The sequence below is a fragment of the Pseudophryne corroboree genome, chromosome 4 (assembly GCF_028390025.1).
Source record: "Pseudophryne corroboree isolate aPseCor3 chromosome 4, aPseCor3.hap2, whole genome shotgun sequence".
Taxonomy (NCBI): domain Eukaryota; kingdom Metazoa; phylum Chordata; class Amphibia; order Anura; family Myobatrachidae; genus Pseudophryne; species Pseudophryne corroboree.
Window position 1 is genome coordinate 176,991,394 of NC_086447.1, and position 16,054 is coordinate 177,007,447.

The following is a 16,054-nucleotide window of genomic DNA, read 5'->3' on the forward strand; positions in this document are numbered from 1 at the left end:
ATTACATCAATATGTCCCAGTAAGGTGCAAAAATCCTTTCACTTCATAATCTCTGTGATCCAAAATTGATTCACTTAATAAGGGTAATTATCTTCAAATTGTCCCAAATTTACTTGGATCCTTGATATTGTGTGCACACATAAATTTTACCTTCACAGGTGTTACCATACGGATTCTTATTGATTTCACCTCCAGTACTGGACTCTTTGCTGTTACGGTTCTCCTTTAGTAATTGAAGACATCAATCGTCAGGTGCTTCTGCTCACAGTGCTCAGGCTCCCTCTGCTGGTATTGGCCCGTATTGCAATTTACACTGTGTAACAGTATTACTGACCCGGTGCTACAGCGGTCCGGAGGTGAAAATCTGTTACCACGGTCACTCGAATACGCGTTTCTCCGCCTTGATGCTCCCTCAGCGGCTTCCTCAGCTCAAAGCTGAGCTGAGGAAGCCGCTGAGGGAGCATCAAGGCGGAGAAACGCGTATTCGAGTGACCGTGGTAACAGATTTTCACCTCCGGACCGCTGTAGCACGGGGTCAGTAATACTGTTACACAGTGTAAATTGCAATACGGGCCAATAGCAGCAGAGGGAGCCTGAGCACTGTGAGCAGAAGCACCTGACGATTGATGTCTTCAATTACTAAAGGAGAACCGTAACAGCAAAGAGTCCAGTACTGGAGGTGAAATCAATAAGAATCCGTATGGTAACACCTGTGAAGGTAAAATTTATGTGTGCACACAATATCAAGGATCCAAGTAAATTTGGGACAATTTGAAGATAATTACCCTTATTAAGTGAATCAATTTTGGATCACAGAGATTATGAAGTGAAAGGATTTTTGCACCTTACTGGGACATATTGATGTAATGTGGACATTACCCAGCTAAATTGGTTTTAATATCAGCCTCAGATCCGGATACAAATAAGCCTCTTAGGTTTTTTGGTTGTAATATTAATGTGGAAATAAGTAGTACTGTTTTTATTTCCTATGCTGCAGCATGTATTGTATATGATGAAATTCTTTTTATTTTGTGCTTATTTAGAGTACTATTTTTATATGAATAAAAAAATAAGAATTTACTTACCGATAATTCTATTTCTCGGAGTCCGTAGTGGATGCTGGGGTTCCTGAAAGGACCATGGGGGATAGCGGCTCCGCAGGAGACAGGGCACAAAAAGTAAAGCTTTACGATCAGGTGGTGTGTACTGGCTCCTCCCCCTATGACCCTCCTCCAAGCCTCAGTTAGGTACTGTGCCCGGACGAGCGTACACAATAAGGAAGGATTTATGAATCCCGGGTAAGACTCATACCAGCCACACCAATCACACCGTACAACCTGTGATCTAAACCCAGTTAACAGTATGATAACAGCGGAGCCTCTGAAAAGATGGCTCACAACAATAATAACCCGATTTTTGTAACTATGTACAAGTAATGCAGATAATCCGCACTTGGGATGGGCGCCCAGCATCCACTACGGACTCCGAGAAATAGAATTATCGGTAAGTAAATTCTTATTTTCTCTATCGTCCTAGTGGATGCTGGGGTTCCTGAAAGGACCATGGGGATTATACCAAAGCTCCCAAACGGGCGGGAGAGTGCGGATGACTCTGCAGCACCGAATGAGAGAACTCCAGGTCCTCCTTAGCCAGGGTATCAAATTTGTAGAATTTTACAAACGTGTTCTCCCCCGACCACGTAGCCGCTCGGCAGAGTTGTAATGCCGAGACCCCTCGGGCAGCCGCCCAAGAAGAACCCACCTTCCTTGTGGAGTGGGCTTTTACCGATTTTGGCTGTGGCAGGCCTGCCACAGAATGTGCAAGCTGAATCGTACTACAAATCCAGCGAGCAATAGTCTGCTTAGACGCAGGAGCGCCCAACTTGTTGGGAGCATATAGTATAAACAGCGAGTCAGATTTCCTGACTCCAGCTGTCCTTGAAATGTATATTTTTAAAGCTCTGACAACGTCCAACAACTTGGAGTCCTCCAAGTCGCTTGTAGCCGCAGGCACTACAATAGGTTGGTTCAGATGAAATGCTGACACCACCTTAGGGAGAAAATGCGGACGAGTCCGCAGTTCTGCCCTGTCCGAATGGAAAATCAGATATGGGCTTTTGTAAGATAAAGCTGCCAGTTCTGACACTCTCCTGGCCGAAGCCAGGGCTAGTAGCATGGTCACTTTCCATGTGAGATATTTCAAATCCACAGTTTTTAGTGGTTCAAACCAATGAGATTTGAGAAAGTCCAAAACAACATTGAGATCCCACGGTGCCACTGGAGGCACCACAGGGGGCTGTATATGCAGCACTCCCTTAACAAAAGTCTGGACTTCAGGAACTGAAGCCAATTCTTTTTGGAAGAAAATCGACAGGGCCGAAATTTGAACCTTAATAGATCCCAATTTGAGACCCATAGACAATCCTGATTGCAGGAAATGTAGGAATCGACCCAGTTGAAATTCCTCCGTCGGAGCACTCCGATCCTCGCACCACGCAACATATTTTCGCCAAATGCGGTGATAATGTTGCGCGGTTACTTCCTTCCTTGCTTTAATCAAAGTAGGAATGACTTCTTCCGGCATGCCTTTTTCCTTTAGGATCCGGCGTTCAACCGCCATGCCGTCAAACGCAGCCGCGGTAAGTCTTGAAACAGACAGGGACCCTGCTGAAGCAAGTCCCTTCTCAGAGGTAGAGGCCACGGATCTTCCGTGATCATCTCTTGAAGTTCCGGGTACCAAGTCCTTCTTGGCCAATCCGGAACCACTAGTATCGTTCTTACGCCTCTTTGCCGTATAATTCTCAATACTTTTGGTATGAGAGGCAGAGGAGGAAACACATACACCGACTGGTACACCCAAGGCGTTACCAGCGCGTCCACAGCTATTGCCTGCGGATCTCTTGACCTGGCGCAATACCTGTCCAGTTTTTTGTTGAGGCGAGACGCCATCATGTCCACCATTGGTCTTTCCCAACGGGTTACCAGCATGTGGAAAACTTCTGGATGAAGTCCCCACTCTCCCGGGTGAAGGTCGTGTCTGCTGAGGAAGTCTGCTTCCCAGTTGTCCACTCCCGGGATGAACACTGCTGACAGTGCTATCACATGATTCTCTGCCCAGCGAAGAATCCTTGCAGCTTCTGCCATTGCACTCCTGCTTCTTGTGCCGCCCTGTCTGTTCACATGGGCGACTGCCGTGATGTTGTCCGACTGGATCAACACCGGTTTTCCTTGAAGCAGAGGTTCTGCCTGGCTTAGAGCATTGTAGATTGCTCTTAGTTCCAGAATGTTTATGTGAAGAGACGTTTCCAGGCTCGACCACACGCCCTGGAAGTTTCTTCCTTGTGTGACTGCTCCCCAGCCTCTCAGGCTGGCGTCCGTGGTCACCAGGATCCAATCCTGTATGCCGAATCTGCGGCCCTCCAATAGATGAGCACTCTGCAACCACCACAGAAGAGATACCCTTGTCCTTGGAGACAGGGTTATCCGCTGGTGCATCTGAAGATGCGACCCTGACCATTTGTCCAACAGATCCCTCTGGAAAATTCTTGCGTGGAATCTGCCGAATGGAATTGCTTCGTAAGAAGCCACCATTTTTCCCAGGACTCTTGTGCATTGATGTACAGACACCTTTCCTGGTTTTAGGAGGTTCCTGACAAGCTCGGATAACTCCTTGGCTTTTTCCTCCGGGAGAAAAACCTTTTTCTGAACCGTGTCCAGAATCATCCCTAGGAACAGCAGACGTGTTGTCGGAATTAACTGGGATTTTGGAATATTCAGAATCCACCCGTGCTGTTTTAGCACTTCTTGAGACAGTGCTAATCCCATCTCTAGCTGTTCTCTGGACCTTGCCCTTATTAGGAGATCGTCCAAGTATGGGATAATTAATACGCCTTTTCTTCGAAGAAGAATCATCATCTCGGCCATTACCTTGGTAAAGACCCGAGGTGCCGTGGACAATCCGAACGGCAGCGTCTGAAACGGATAGTGACAGTTCTGTACGACGAACCTGAGGTACCCCTGGTGTGAGGGGTAAATTGGAACGTGGAGATACGCATCCTTGATGTCCAAGGATACCATAAAGTCCCCTTCTTCCAGGTTCGCTATCACTGCTCTGAGTGACTCCATCTTGAACTTGAACTTCTTTATGTACAGGTTCAAGGATTTCAGATTTAGAATAGGTCTTACCGAGCCATCCGGCTTCGGTACCACAAATAGAGTGGAATAATACCCCTTTCCTTGTTGTAAAAGGGGTACCTTGACTATCACCTGCTGAGAGTACAGCTTGTGAATGGCTTCCAAGACCGTCACCCTGTCGGAGGGGGACGTTGGTAAAGCAGACTTCAGGAAACGGCGAGGTGGATCCGTCTCTAGTTCCAACCTGTACCCCTGAGATATTATCTGCAGGATCCAGGGATCTACCTGCGAGTGAGCCCACTGCGCGCTGAAATTCTTGAGACGACCCCCCACCGCCCCCGAGTCCGCTTGAGAAGCCCCAGCGTCATGCTGAGGCTTTTGTAGAAGCGGGGGAGGGCTTCTGTTCCTGGGAAGGAGCTGCCTGTTGCTGTCTCTTCCCCCTTCCTCTGCCTCGTGGCAGATATGAATATCCCTTTGCTCTCTTGTTTTTAAAGGAACGAAAGGGCTGCGGTTGAAAAGTCGGTGTCTTTTTCTGTTGGGGAGTGACTTGAGGTAAAAAAGGTGGATTTCCCGGCTGTAGCCGTGGCCACCAAATCCGATAGACCGACACCAAATAACTCCTCCCCTTTATACGGCAAAACTTCCATATGCCGTTTTGAGTCCGCATCGCCTGACCACTGTCGCGTCCATAAACTTCTTCTGGCCGAAATGGACATAGCACTTACCCGTGATGCCAGTGTGCAGATATCCCTCTGTGCATCACGCATATAAAGAAATGCATCCTTTATTTGCTCTAAAGACAGTAAAACATTGTCCCTATCCAGGGTATCAATATTTTCAATCAGGGACTCTGACCAAGCTACCCCAGCACTGCACATCCAGGCTGTCCCTATAGCTGGTCGTAGTATAACACCTGTATGTGTGTATATACTTTTTTGGATATTTTCCATCCTCCTATCTGCTGGATCTTTAAGTGCGGCCGTCTCAGGAGAGGGTAACGCCACTTGTTTTGATAAGCGTGTGAGCGCCTTGTCCACCCTAGGAGGTGTTTCCCAGCGCGCCCTAACCTCTGGCGGGAAAGGGTATAAAGCCAATAACTTCTTTGAAATTAGCATTTTTTTATCGGGGGCAACCCACGCTTCATCACACACCTCATTTAATTCATCTGATTCAGGAAAAACTATAGGTAGTTTTTTCACACCCCACATGATACCCTGTTTTGTGGTACCTGTAGTATCAGCAATATGTAACGCCTCCTTCATTGCCAAAATCATATAACGTGTGGCCCTACTAGAAAATACGGTTGATTCGTCACCGTCGCCATTGGAATCAGTGCCTGTGTCTGGGTCTGTGTCGACCGACTGAGGCAAAGGGCGTTTTACAGCCCCTGACGGTGTTTGAGGCGCCTGGACAGGCACTAATTGATTGTCCGGCCGTCTCATGTCGTCAAACGACTGCCTTAGCGTGTTGACACTATCCCGTAATTCCATAAATAAAGGCATCCATTCTGGTGTCGACCCCCTAGGAGGTGACATCCCCATATTTGGCAATTGCTCCGCCTCCACACCAATATCGTCCTCATACATGTCGACACACACGTACCGACACACAGCAGACACACAGGGAATGCTCTTAACGAAGACAGGACCCCACTAGCCCTTTGGGGAGACAGAGGGAGAGTTTGCCAGCACACACCAAAAGCGCTATATATGACAGGGATAGCCTTATAATAAGTGCTCCCTGTATAGCTGCTTTAATAATATAGTTTTGCCACAATTTTGCCCCCCCTCTCTTGTTTTACCCTGTTTCTGTAGTGCAGTGCAGGGGAGAGCCTGGGAGCCTTCCTGACCAGCGGAGCTGTGTGAGGAAAATGGCGCTGTGTGCTGAGGAGATAGGCCCCGCCCCTTTTTCGGCGGGCTCGTCTCCCGCTCTTTAGTGGATTCTGGCAGGGGTTAAATATCTCCATATAGCCCCCGGAGGCTATATGTGAGGTATTTTTAGCCAAAAAAGGTTTTCATTTGCCTCCCAGGGCGCCCCCCTCCCAGCGCCCTGCACCCTCAGTGACTGCCGTGTGAAGTGTGCTGAGAGGAAAATGGCGCACAGCTGCAGTGCTGTGCGCTACCTTAAGAAGACTGAGGAGTCTTCTGCCGCCGATTCTGGACCTCTTCTCGTTTCAGCATCTGCAAGGGGGCCGGCGGCGAGGCTCCGGTGACCATCCAGGCTGTACCTGTGATCGTCCCTCTGGAGCTAATGTCCAGTAGCCAAGAAGCCAATCCATCCTGCACGCAGGTGAGTTCACTTCTTCTCCCCTAAGTCCCTCGTTGCAGTGATCCTGTTGCCAGCAGGACTCACTGTAAAATAAAAAACCTAAGCTAAACTTTTCTAAGCAGCTCTTTAGGAGAGCCACCTAGATTGCACCCTTCTCGGCCGGGCACAAAAATCTAACTGGGGCTTGGAGGAGGGTCATAGGGGGAGGAGCCAGTACACACCACCTGATCGTAAAGCTTTACTTTTTGTGCCCTGTCTCCTGCGGAGCCGCTATCCCCCATGGTCCTTTCAGGAACCCCAGCATCCACTAGGACGATAGAGAAAGATTGAATATAAAACCGGTTGTGAAATTATATAACAGTATAGAAATTAGGGTGGAAGCAGCGCTCTTGGTATACTCCTGAGATTGTATCCCGGGGGGTATGTTTATATATCTTTGCTGTAGATGGTGCCTGGAGCTGGGGGAGGGGCTACAGGTCAGTGCCTTATCCCCTCTGCTGGACTTCACCACCAGGTACTATGGAGCCTATAATAAACGTATTTAAGTAAATCCAACCTGTGCGCCCTGCGCTGGTGGATATAGTGGGGTCCCTTCACGACCAGACTGTCCACGCCAGTGGCGCGGTCCGTCTCCTGGGGCCGCGACCGGATCGCAATTTTCGGCGGGTCCCACCTGGGGGACCCTCTCAACTCCTCCCTAAAGTGCGGCCACGCGATCCAGGAGAGCAGCAGCTGTGATGTGTGCTTGATGACCGGAGCGCCTCCGCTGCAAGTACCCGGCAACCAGGGTGCGGAAGTATGCAGCGCCGCTGGGGGAGATGATGGAGCGGCCCATGAAGTCTTCTTTATTCTTAAAAAGCTCTTATTAGGGCTGCCTAGCGCAGCCCCCCCCCCCCCCCGTTAATGACTTGCATTGCAGGCACCAACTTACAAACTGAGCTCCAGTGCCTGGAGGCGTGGCTATAGAGGAGGCGGTGCAGCGCATCCTGGGAACAGTCAAAGCTTTAGCCCGTTGGTGCCTCGGATCAAGATCCAACTCTACACCCCAATGTTATTCCCTGTGGAATACCAGTGTGCCCCGCTGCAGAAAAACATTATAACAGTGGGTAGGGTATAGAGGGGGAGAAGCATACTCTGTCAGATTTAGGGGTCTATGTACTAAGCATTGGAGGAGATAAAGTACCAACCAATCAGCCCCTAACTGCCATGTTACAGGCTGAGTTTTTAAAAAGGACAGGAGCCGATTGGCTGGTACTCTATCACCGTACAGTACACTTTTACTCTATCCAAGGCTTAGTACATAGACCCCTCAACCTTTAAGTGTCCAGAGTCCACACACTAGAGTATCAATATTTTTTTTCACGACACCCTAGGCCAAAAGTTTCTTATTGAGAAATTCTGCAAAAATTATTCAATTAAGTAAATTGTGTTTACCTTTCATTCTCAGATTCAGTAATGTGGTGGTGGACAGGGTGGCATTTCTTCTGGTCCCTATTCAGGTTGGATTGCAGATTCTGCTAAAAATCAGAACATGCAATGGTTTCTATCGCATCCTGGGGGCCGCCCAGCAGGCTGACTGTCCTGCCCAATTAAATTGCGATCGCAGCAACTGTGGAAGACCCCTGCCTTCACAGCCTGGCTGCCATCTTTTCCATTGGAGAGGCTGCATGTGATGTCACAGAGACACCACGAAAACGGCGCCACCCCAACTCCATTTGGAGCTTCCCACCCCTGCAACGCCACCCCACAAACGACTCTGCCTGTGAATCAGGCAGAGGCATTCGCAGCAAATGCCGGGGCACGCAGGACAGTACCTGTGCACTGGCGCCGCTACATTGAGGTTGCAGCACAAATAACCCCCATTGTCCACAAATGTTATGATTGGTAGCCGCCAGCACTGATTTGCTTACACAGACTATAAATAATTTTACTTGGTCCTATACCACTGACCCGAGACACCCCTGCACCTCTGATCCTAGACATCTAAACTGAGGCACCCAGCTTGGGAACCAATGCCCCCATGGATGAAAGAGAAATTCATTTATTTGAAACATTCATGTGGACAAAGAATATGGAGCTGATTCAGCATTGTGAGAAAAGCAAAAAAAAGCATGTAAATTGGTAAAACCATGTAGCACTGCAGGTGGGGCAGATTTAAAATGTGCAGAGAGATTTAGATTTGAGGCGTGTCCAAATTTAAATCTAAACTGCAGTGTACAAATAACGCTGCCCTGCATTTGTAGTCTACATGCAAAGGCAGACAATATTTAACCTGAATGTAAAATAAATGTATTTGCACCTCTTGCATTGTAACATGGTTTGTCCAGGTGCAAAGTCACTTGCTTTTTTGCTTTGCTCTTAAGTCATTGGTCAGTCCTCATTGATGGAGAGTCTTTCTTCTCATCCCAGAGAATGAGAGATTAGTCAGCTGCAAAGACAGAATAGTGTACAACTTCTCCTAAACAATATTACCTTGTCCTACTGCAATTACAGGTTCTTCCATAAAGGTGTAAAAAGATCAGAGACATGTACATGCTTATAGAGGCCGATTCAATTGTGGCACGCGCCTCCTCACTGGCATCTATATGAATGGGCGTGTCTATAGGAAGGGTCAAACCTGGACTTTGGACGCCCAATCAAGCTCTTTAGACGAGTTTAACTTTATGCGACTAAATCCGGAGCGGTCAGGAACGCTAACTACTAATGGGCATCTGAGCGGAACAATTGAATTGCTCCAATAGGCTCTCATTAGTATAGATGACCAGCAGTGGGCGCGCACCACAACTGAATTGGCCCCATACTGCGCAAATCTCTTACCTCCGAAAATTTCTGGCTCTACGAGGATTTCTTGTTTCTGTGGAATAGGTGCACGAACTTCATCTCTAAAAACAAGAAAACATGAATAAGTTCTTATACCAGGACCCCAAAATGGAGAAATAGGTTATATGGACTTTGAACTACTGTAACAAGTAGGCTTGTGAGTTTAATTAATTCTTCCCTTACAACACAATTATTTTTAATGTAATAATTTAAATTTTTTTTTGTCTGGAATAATAAGAGTTATGATAAGACTTATGGGCCCTACACACTGGCCGATACCAGTGAATGATATGAACGATCTTGTTAATTAAATGAACGAGATACCGTTCATATCTTTCAGTGTGTAGGCACCAGCGATGAACGATGCGGGGCCCCGCGCTCGTTCATCGCTGTTGCCGGCTCATTTAAACATGCATGCCAATATGGACAATCTCGTCGTTATTAGCATGCAGTGCTATGGAGCTGGGAGCCGTATCGACAGCCGGGCAGCTCGGCGACGCGTCGCTAGGTGTGTAGGGCCCATTACTCTTTCTTCGAGGTCCATAGGATCCACATCTATGACCTTGGAGTGAGGAAGGGGGGTATGATGGTGGAGACCAGAAACATCCACCAAACAATTAAGCTTTTTGCACCCAAGATGTACTGGTCCTTCTTTGCTCCTCAGTTTTTGTTAACAAGCCCAAAGCAGGAGCTGGAAAGGAGAAAAGTAAGAATGGTACACACAGGAAACACGCTCCCACAACCAGGACACAGGAACTGGTGACTGAGAAGAGTAACCCATTGAAGCTATGTACATCAGGGTGGCTGCGCTGTGGATCCTATGGACCTCAAAGAAAAAGGAGTAAACAAGGGTAAGTTTTACCATAAAACTCTTATTTTCTTCAGGGATGACCTTGGAGATGTCCCAAAGCAGTTGAACTAGGGAATGGACGCTCCTAAGCTGAGCGGAGAACGTTGCGTCCAAATGAGGCATCTTGAGAGGCAAAACGTATCAAAGGCATAGAACCTAAGAAACGCATGGACAGAAGACCACGTGGCTACCCTGCATAGTTTTTCAGCAGAAGTGCCATGACGGGCTGCCCACGTAGGCCCCACAGAGTGAGAAGAGTGAGCAGAGATTGTATTCGGCACAGGGAGGTCAGCCTGCATGTAAGCCCGTGAGATAGTCATGTATGCCATCTAGCCAGATTCTGTTTGTAAGCTGGCCAAGCCTGCTTGTGGAATCCATAAGGGACAAAGCGTAAATCCATTTTCCTGATGGAACAAGTACGGTCCGCGTAGATTCAAAGAGCACTGACTACATCCAAGGAGGCCTCCCCTGCCGAGATCTCTGGAGATTGGAAGGCCAAAACTACTATTTTTTCGTTCAGATGAAAACAGGAAACCACCTTTGGTAGGTAACTGCATTTGGTCCACAGGACTGCTGTCATGATGTAACATCAGAAATGGAGAGTGGCAGGAAAGCGCTAAGTTCGACACCCTTCTTGCTGAGGTTATAGCCAAAAAAAGAATCTTAGCTGTTAACCATTTGAGGTCAACCGAATCCAGTGGTTTAAACGGTAACTGCTGTAAAGCACGGAGGACAAAGACAAATCCCAAGAGGCCACCAGAAGTACAAAGCACGCACATATGGCAACAGAGCAATCTGCTTCTGGAACCAAACTGACAGAGCCGAGACCTGTACCTTAAGAGAAACAAGGCGGAGGCCGAGATCCAAACCTGCCTGGAGAGAGGCAAGGATTCTGGAAATCCGAAATACCAGAAGATCATAGTATCATTGAGCACACCACTGGAAATAAGTATGCCACACTCTGTAATAGAGATACGGGCCAAAGCAGGCTTCCGGGCTCGGAGAAGCCATTAAAGACAGGTGAGCTAAGTCCGGGTGTAGAAAGGGACCTGGAGACAAGAGGTGTGGTCGAAGAGGAAGTGGAAAGGGAACATCTACGGATAGACTGTGGAAATCCATGAGAAAATGGCGCCTGGGCCTGGCTGGAGCTATCAAGATGACGGTGCTACCTTTCTGCTTGAATTTGTGAAGCACCCCGGGAAGGAGGATGTATGCCAGATGGAAAGGCCATTTGATTGCCAATGCATCAACGAAGGGTGCTGCTGGATCCCTCGACTTGGACCTGTATACTGGCAGCTTGTAGTTGTGTCTGGAGGCTATGAGGTCTACTTCCGGAAGACACCATATGTCCACCAGAAGCTGAAAGACTGGATGTAGAGACCACTCTCCAGCGTGCACATCTCAGCGACTGAGGAATTGCGTCTCCCAGTTGAGAATTCCCGCTTTGAAGACTGCGGAGATGGCGTTCTGCCCAGGTGAGAATTAGTGCCACTTCTGCCATTGCAGACACACTGCAAGTGCATCCCTGATGATTCAGATAGGCCACTGCAGTGGCGTTGTCTGACTGGACTTGGACAGGGCAATCTTGAAGAATATTCTGAGCCAGAGTGAGAGCTCGGTAAACAGCTCTCAGCTCCAGAACATTGATTGGTAAGTCTCTTTCGGCATGGATCTCAAGGTCTGCAATGCGGAGTGAATGAACACCCTGTGACTGTGGAGCAGCCTGTGCACCCGTAGGTGCAGTGCCGCAATCTTGTCCGCAGGTAGGAGATTCTCTGTACATGAGCATCCAGAAGAGCTCCCAGATGTACCATTCACTGAGAGGGGATCAGGGAAGACTTTTGCCAGTTGATTAGCCAACTCTGGGGGTAATTCAGAGTTGATCGCAGCAACAAATTTGTAAGCAGTCGGGCAAAACCATGTGCACTGCGGGGGGGACAGATACAACAAGTGCAGAGAGAGTTAGATTTGGGTGGGGTGTGTTCAAACTGAAATCTAAATTGCCGTGTAAAAATAAAGCAGCCAGTATTATACCCTGCACAGAAACAAAATAACCCACCCAAATCTAACTCTCTCTTCAAATGTTATATCTAACCCCCCTGCAGTGCACATGGTTTTGCCCAACTGCTAACAAATTTGCTGCTGCGATCAACGCTGAATTACCCCGTCTCTCTGCAGGAAGGCTATTGTTACCTTAAGAGGACATCTGAGAACCTCCCGTCAGTGTGTCAGAATCAGCAGGCCATGCAGATAAGGGAGTATTCTGGTCCCCCGACAACAAAGCTGAACCATCATGACAGCCATGAGTTTAGTAAAGGCCATCGCTGACAGCCCAAAAGGCAGTGCCTAAAACTAGAAATGCTGGTGTAGGACAGCGAACCGAAGGTATTGCTGATGCAAGAGCGCTATAGACACATGTAGGTAAGCATCTTGGATTATAAAGTCCTGAGACTGCATAGCCAGGGCAATGGAACGGAGGGTTTCCATACGAAACCTGGGCACTCTGATATTTGTTCAGTAACTTGAGGCAGAGGATGGACCGATGGGACCCATTGGGTTTATGAACTAAGAAGAGCGCCAAGTAAAAGCCCTTGCCCCGTTGTGAGGGTAGGAACAAGAATTATCATGCCTGACTGTAGTAAGGAGTGAATAGCCAACAGGAGAGGCTGAGCTTTGCAGAGTTCTGCTGGAGAGCGTGTGTTAAAGTAAGCTCTGACGCCAACAGTGTGCGAACTGAAGAAGTTGGCCTCCCACCCCAGGGTCTCCCAGGAGTATGCCCTTCCAATCAGGCTGAGGGTTTATCCTCGAGCTTAGTAGCTGGGCGTCTGGTAGCCCAGGCTTGCTTGGTTTTGGGCTTAGAGACCTTCATGGAGTGTGACAGTCCAGGAAAGGGCTTGCCCTCTGGCTTTGCCCTGGGGACAAAAGGACCAAAAGGAGGAAGTCCGAGTCTGGGTAGACATGGCTGAGGGCAGCAAAGCTGTTTTAGAGGCCGTGATCATAGAGGACAGAAGAGACTACTTTTTTAAGGGCACTCTTTATTTATAATTTATTAAATATATTCAATTTTATTGATATGCATTAAAAAAGGGAATTTAGGTGTCCCGTTTTGAGTTCACAGACAATACAAACATTTAACAATAATTTGACAGGGAAAATGGAATCCCAATCAGTAGCCAAATGGCTGAGTTTAAGAAATAATAATCGGTCCAAATATTGGTGAACATACAGCAGTACAGATAAGTGTGCCATGTTTAGTAAGGCACACACAGTAATGAGCACATGTGGATGTATTGTCAGACAAAATACACACAAATGTCAGCCAATGTAAATAGTGATTTCCAGCTTTTGGGGAATACATTAATCATGTTAATCACGTATTGCATATGGCTATATTTTTGAACATAACATCAAAGTAGTGCTAGTAATTGTAGGCAAAAATGTAGTCTTTTAGAGGCCGCAAGAGTAGTGACAATCTTGTCCAGCTCAAGTCCAAAAAATCTCTCCCGTATAAGTGAGTGCTTCAAGGGCTTTCCTGGAAATCTGTGTCATCCTTAAATGAGCGACACCAAATAATGCAGTGGGTAACAACTGACAAAGCTGAAGTCTTGGATGTCAGGAGGGCAGCATCCAGAGCTGCTTCTCCAATATAAAATGCAGCATCTCTGATGTTTGCAATGAATGACAGTTGTTCCCGTATAGCATCTGTGGGGATCCAGGGCACCTGCTCAGCTCTCAATAGCCTTACCCTCCCAACAGTTGCTGTGGCAAGGCGAGAAATAGATTTAAGAAACACATCCTTCTGTCTATTCGTCGTCTCCTCCAGGGAGGATGCAGCAGGGATAGGTAAGGAGGAGCTTTTTACCAATTGTGTTACATGGGAATCCATTGCCGGGGGATTTTCCCACTTAGTACAATTGCTGCAGTAAGGGGGTAAAAGGAACATGGAACATTTTGCTGGGAGTTTTCCATGTTTCACACTTGATCTATGTAAAGTGATGCGAGTGGGGAAATTCTGCCAGCACTATATTCTGGCATTTGCAAAGAGGATTCTTTACCTTAGGTAAGGCATTCCCAACCACGGTCCTCAAGGCACACTAACAGTGCAGGTTTTAGTGATATCCAGGCTTCAGCACAGGTGACTTAATTTGATTTAAACCACCTGTGCTGCAGCCTGGATATCACTAAAACCTGCACTGTTGGTGTGCCTTGAGGACCGTGGTTGGGAATGCCTGCCTTAGGTGCTGGTTCCTCATTTTCCAACCAAAGTAAATTTAGCAGTCCTCGCTAAAGCAGCTACGTTAAATTTAGACTGAAATTCTTCCTCCCCTGTGTGCGATTCAACCTCAGAAAGACTTGTACTCTCTGCAACACCAAGGGATTCTTCAGAATCCGAAAGTGGTGTAGACAGGTAGGATGGCACAGCACGCTTGGTAGTGGTACTAGACAAGGGTCCCTGGCCCTGCAACATATGATGAAAGGCAGCAGAAGAGGCAGAGCACATGTACATCTATGGGGGAGGAACAGGCATGACTGGTATAGCCTCATGCACCTGTTGTGGTAACTGGTGCGGCACTCCCGTAGGGGGTACTATTGCCAGGGCTGTAATGCGGTCTGTATCTTAGCCAACACTTGAGAAAAAGAAGCCATTGGGGGGATCTTGTGCTGAAATTGAAGGTACTGACTGACCGGGGGGGGACAGCAAGAAGCACACTGTCCATCTTGCAAGACATCCTGCGGAGATAAGCCTGCAGAACAGGACTTGCGGGACACCTAATGTAGGAGTCAAAGTCTGTTTAGTTCCCTTGCCTTTGCTAGACATAGCTTCAGGAGGGTACTACACACAATATGGCAATAAGCAGTGTGTAACACAAACAGTATGAATATATGTACGGGTTATTCTACACCAGCTCACAGTTTTCAGACTGACCATTTCAGATTGTGATAAAATTTGGGATAATAAATGCTGCCGTGGGTGTAAAGAAACCCCCCAAATCTTAGGCTGATATGTTCAATGATTTAAAGTTATTAGCCTTTAAAGATGCAATTTTTTTTTCCACAAAACAATGTGCCATTAAAAAAAAAATTAAATTACACTTGCAGCTCACCTAATTGAGCTAGAGAGTTGGGCAATGTTTCATTTTAAACCTCTTTTTATGGGCTTTCATGCGATATATAAATCCCAAAAATGTCTTATTTTGGTAACATGATGGGATCACATGCTAAGAGCTTTCATTTTTGAGTGATTCATGAAAATTGTATTTATAAATCACCAAATACTTTTCCCAGTTCATTACATTAGAAGAATGCACGTTTCTCTTCAGGTGTGTTTGGGGACGAGATTCTACAGAAAGCGTCTGCTCCCACTTCTGTGCAGGTATGGACTGCCAACAGGTGGGTCCCACAAGCAGGAGCCCGCCTCACCTGCCCCTGTGTGTCCGTCTGCAGTCCTGGACCAACCAGTGTGCTCCTGCTAGCTAGGGCGCATGGCGCCTGGCAAAAGTACCTCCCCGCAGCTGGAGAAGCAGCGCTGGCGTCCAAAGGAGCGCTGCCTACTCAGAAGAAAAATAAAATGAAAGCTTAAAAGCAGCCCCACAGTTATAAATAAAAGATGCAGCTCCTGCTGGCACCAAATTATAACTGAGGAGCCTGAGCTGTGGACGTGGTATGACGGAGAAGGACCAGCGCATCTTGGGAGCAAAAAGCTGTTTGGTGCTTGTTCCTGGTCTCCGCCATCATAAACCTCCATTCCCCTCCAAGGTCATACCTGTGGATACCTATGGACCCTGAAGAAGAAATTATGTTCTTTTTTGTGCAAAAAAAGAATGTAACACATTAAAAAGGCCCAATATACATAGAATACATGTTTAGTCTGAGAGCAAAGTGACATGATCACCATCCAATCTGGTCAGACATTTCTAGGCTGATTGCATGATCAAGAGATAACCGTACATCTAGGACTTCTTTACCAACTGGCATGTGAAGG

General features: G+C 47.4%; 1 protein-coding gene across 2 annotated transcripts in view; it reads right to left on the minus strand.

Annotated features, from left to right (window-relative positions):
• UBXN7 (UBX domain protein 7) overlaps window positions 1–16,054 on the minus strand; it is a 167,035-nt gene that overhangs the window by 94,252 nt on the left and 56,729 nt on the right. For both annotated transcript variants that reach the window (XM_063915573.1, XM_063915572.1), the window contains exon 3: window positions 9,219–9,283. In XM_063915573.1, the coding sequence (XP_063771643.1) occupies window positions 9,219–9,283 (65 nt within the window). The remainder of the gene's footprint in view (window positions 1–9,218; window positions 9,284–16,054) is intronic.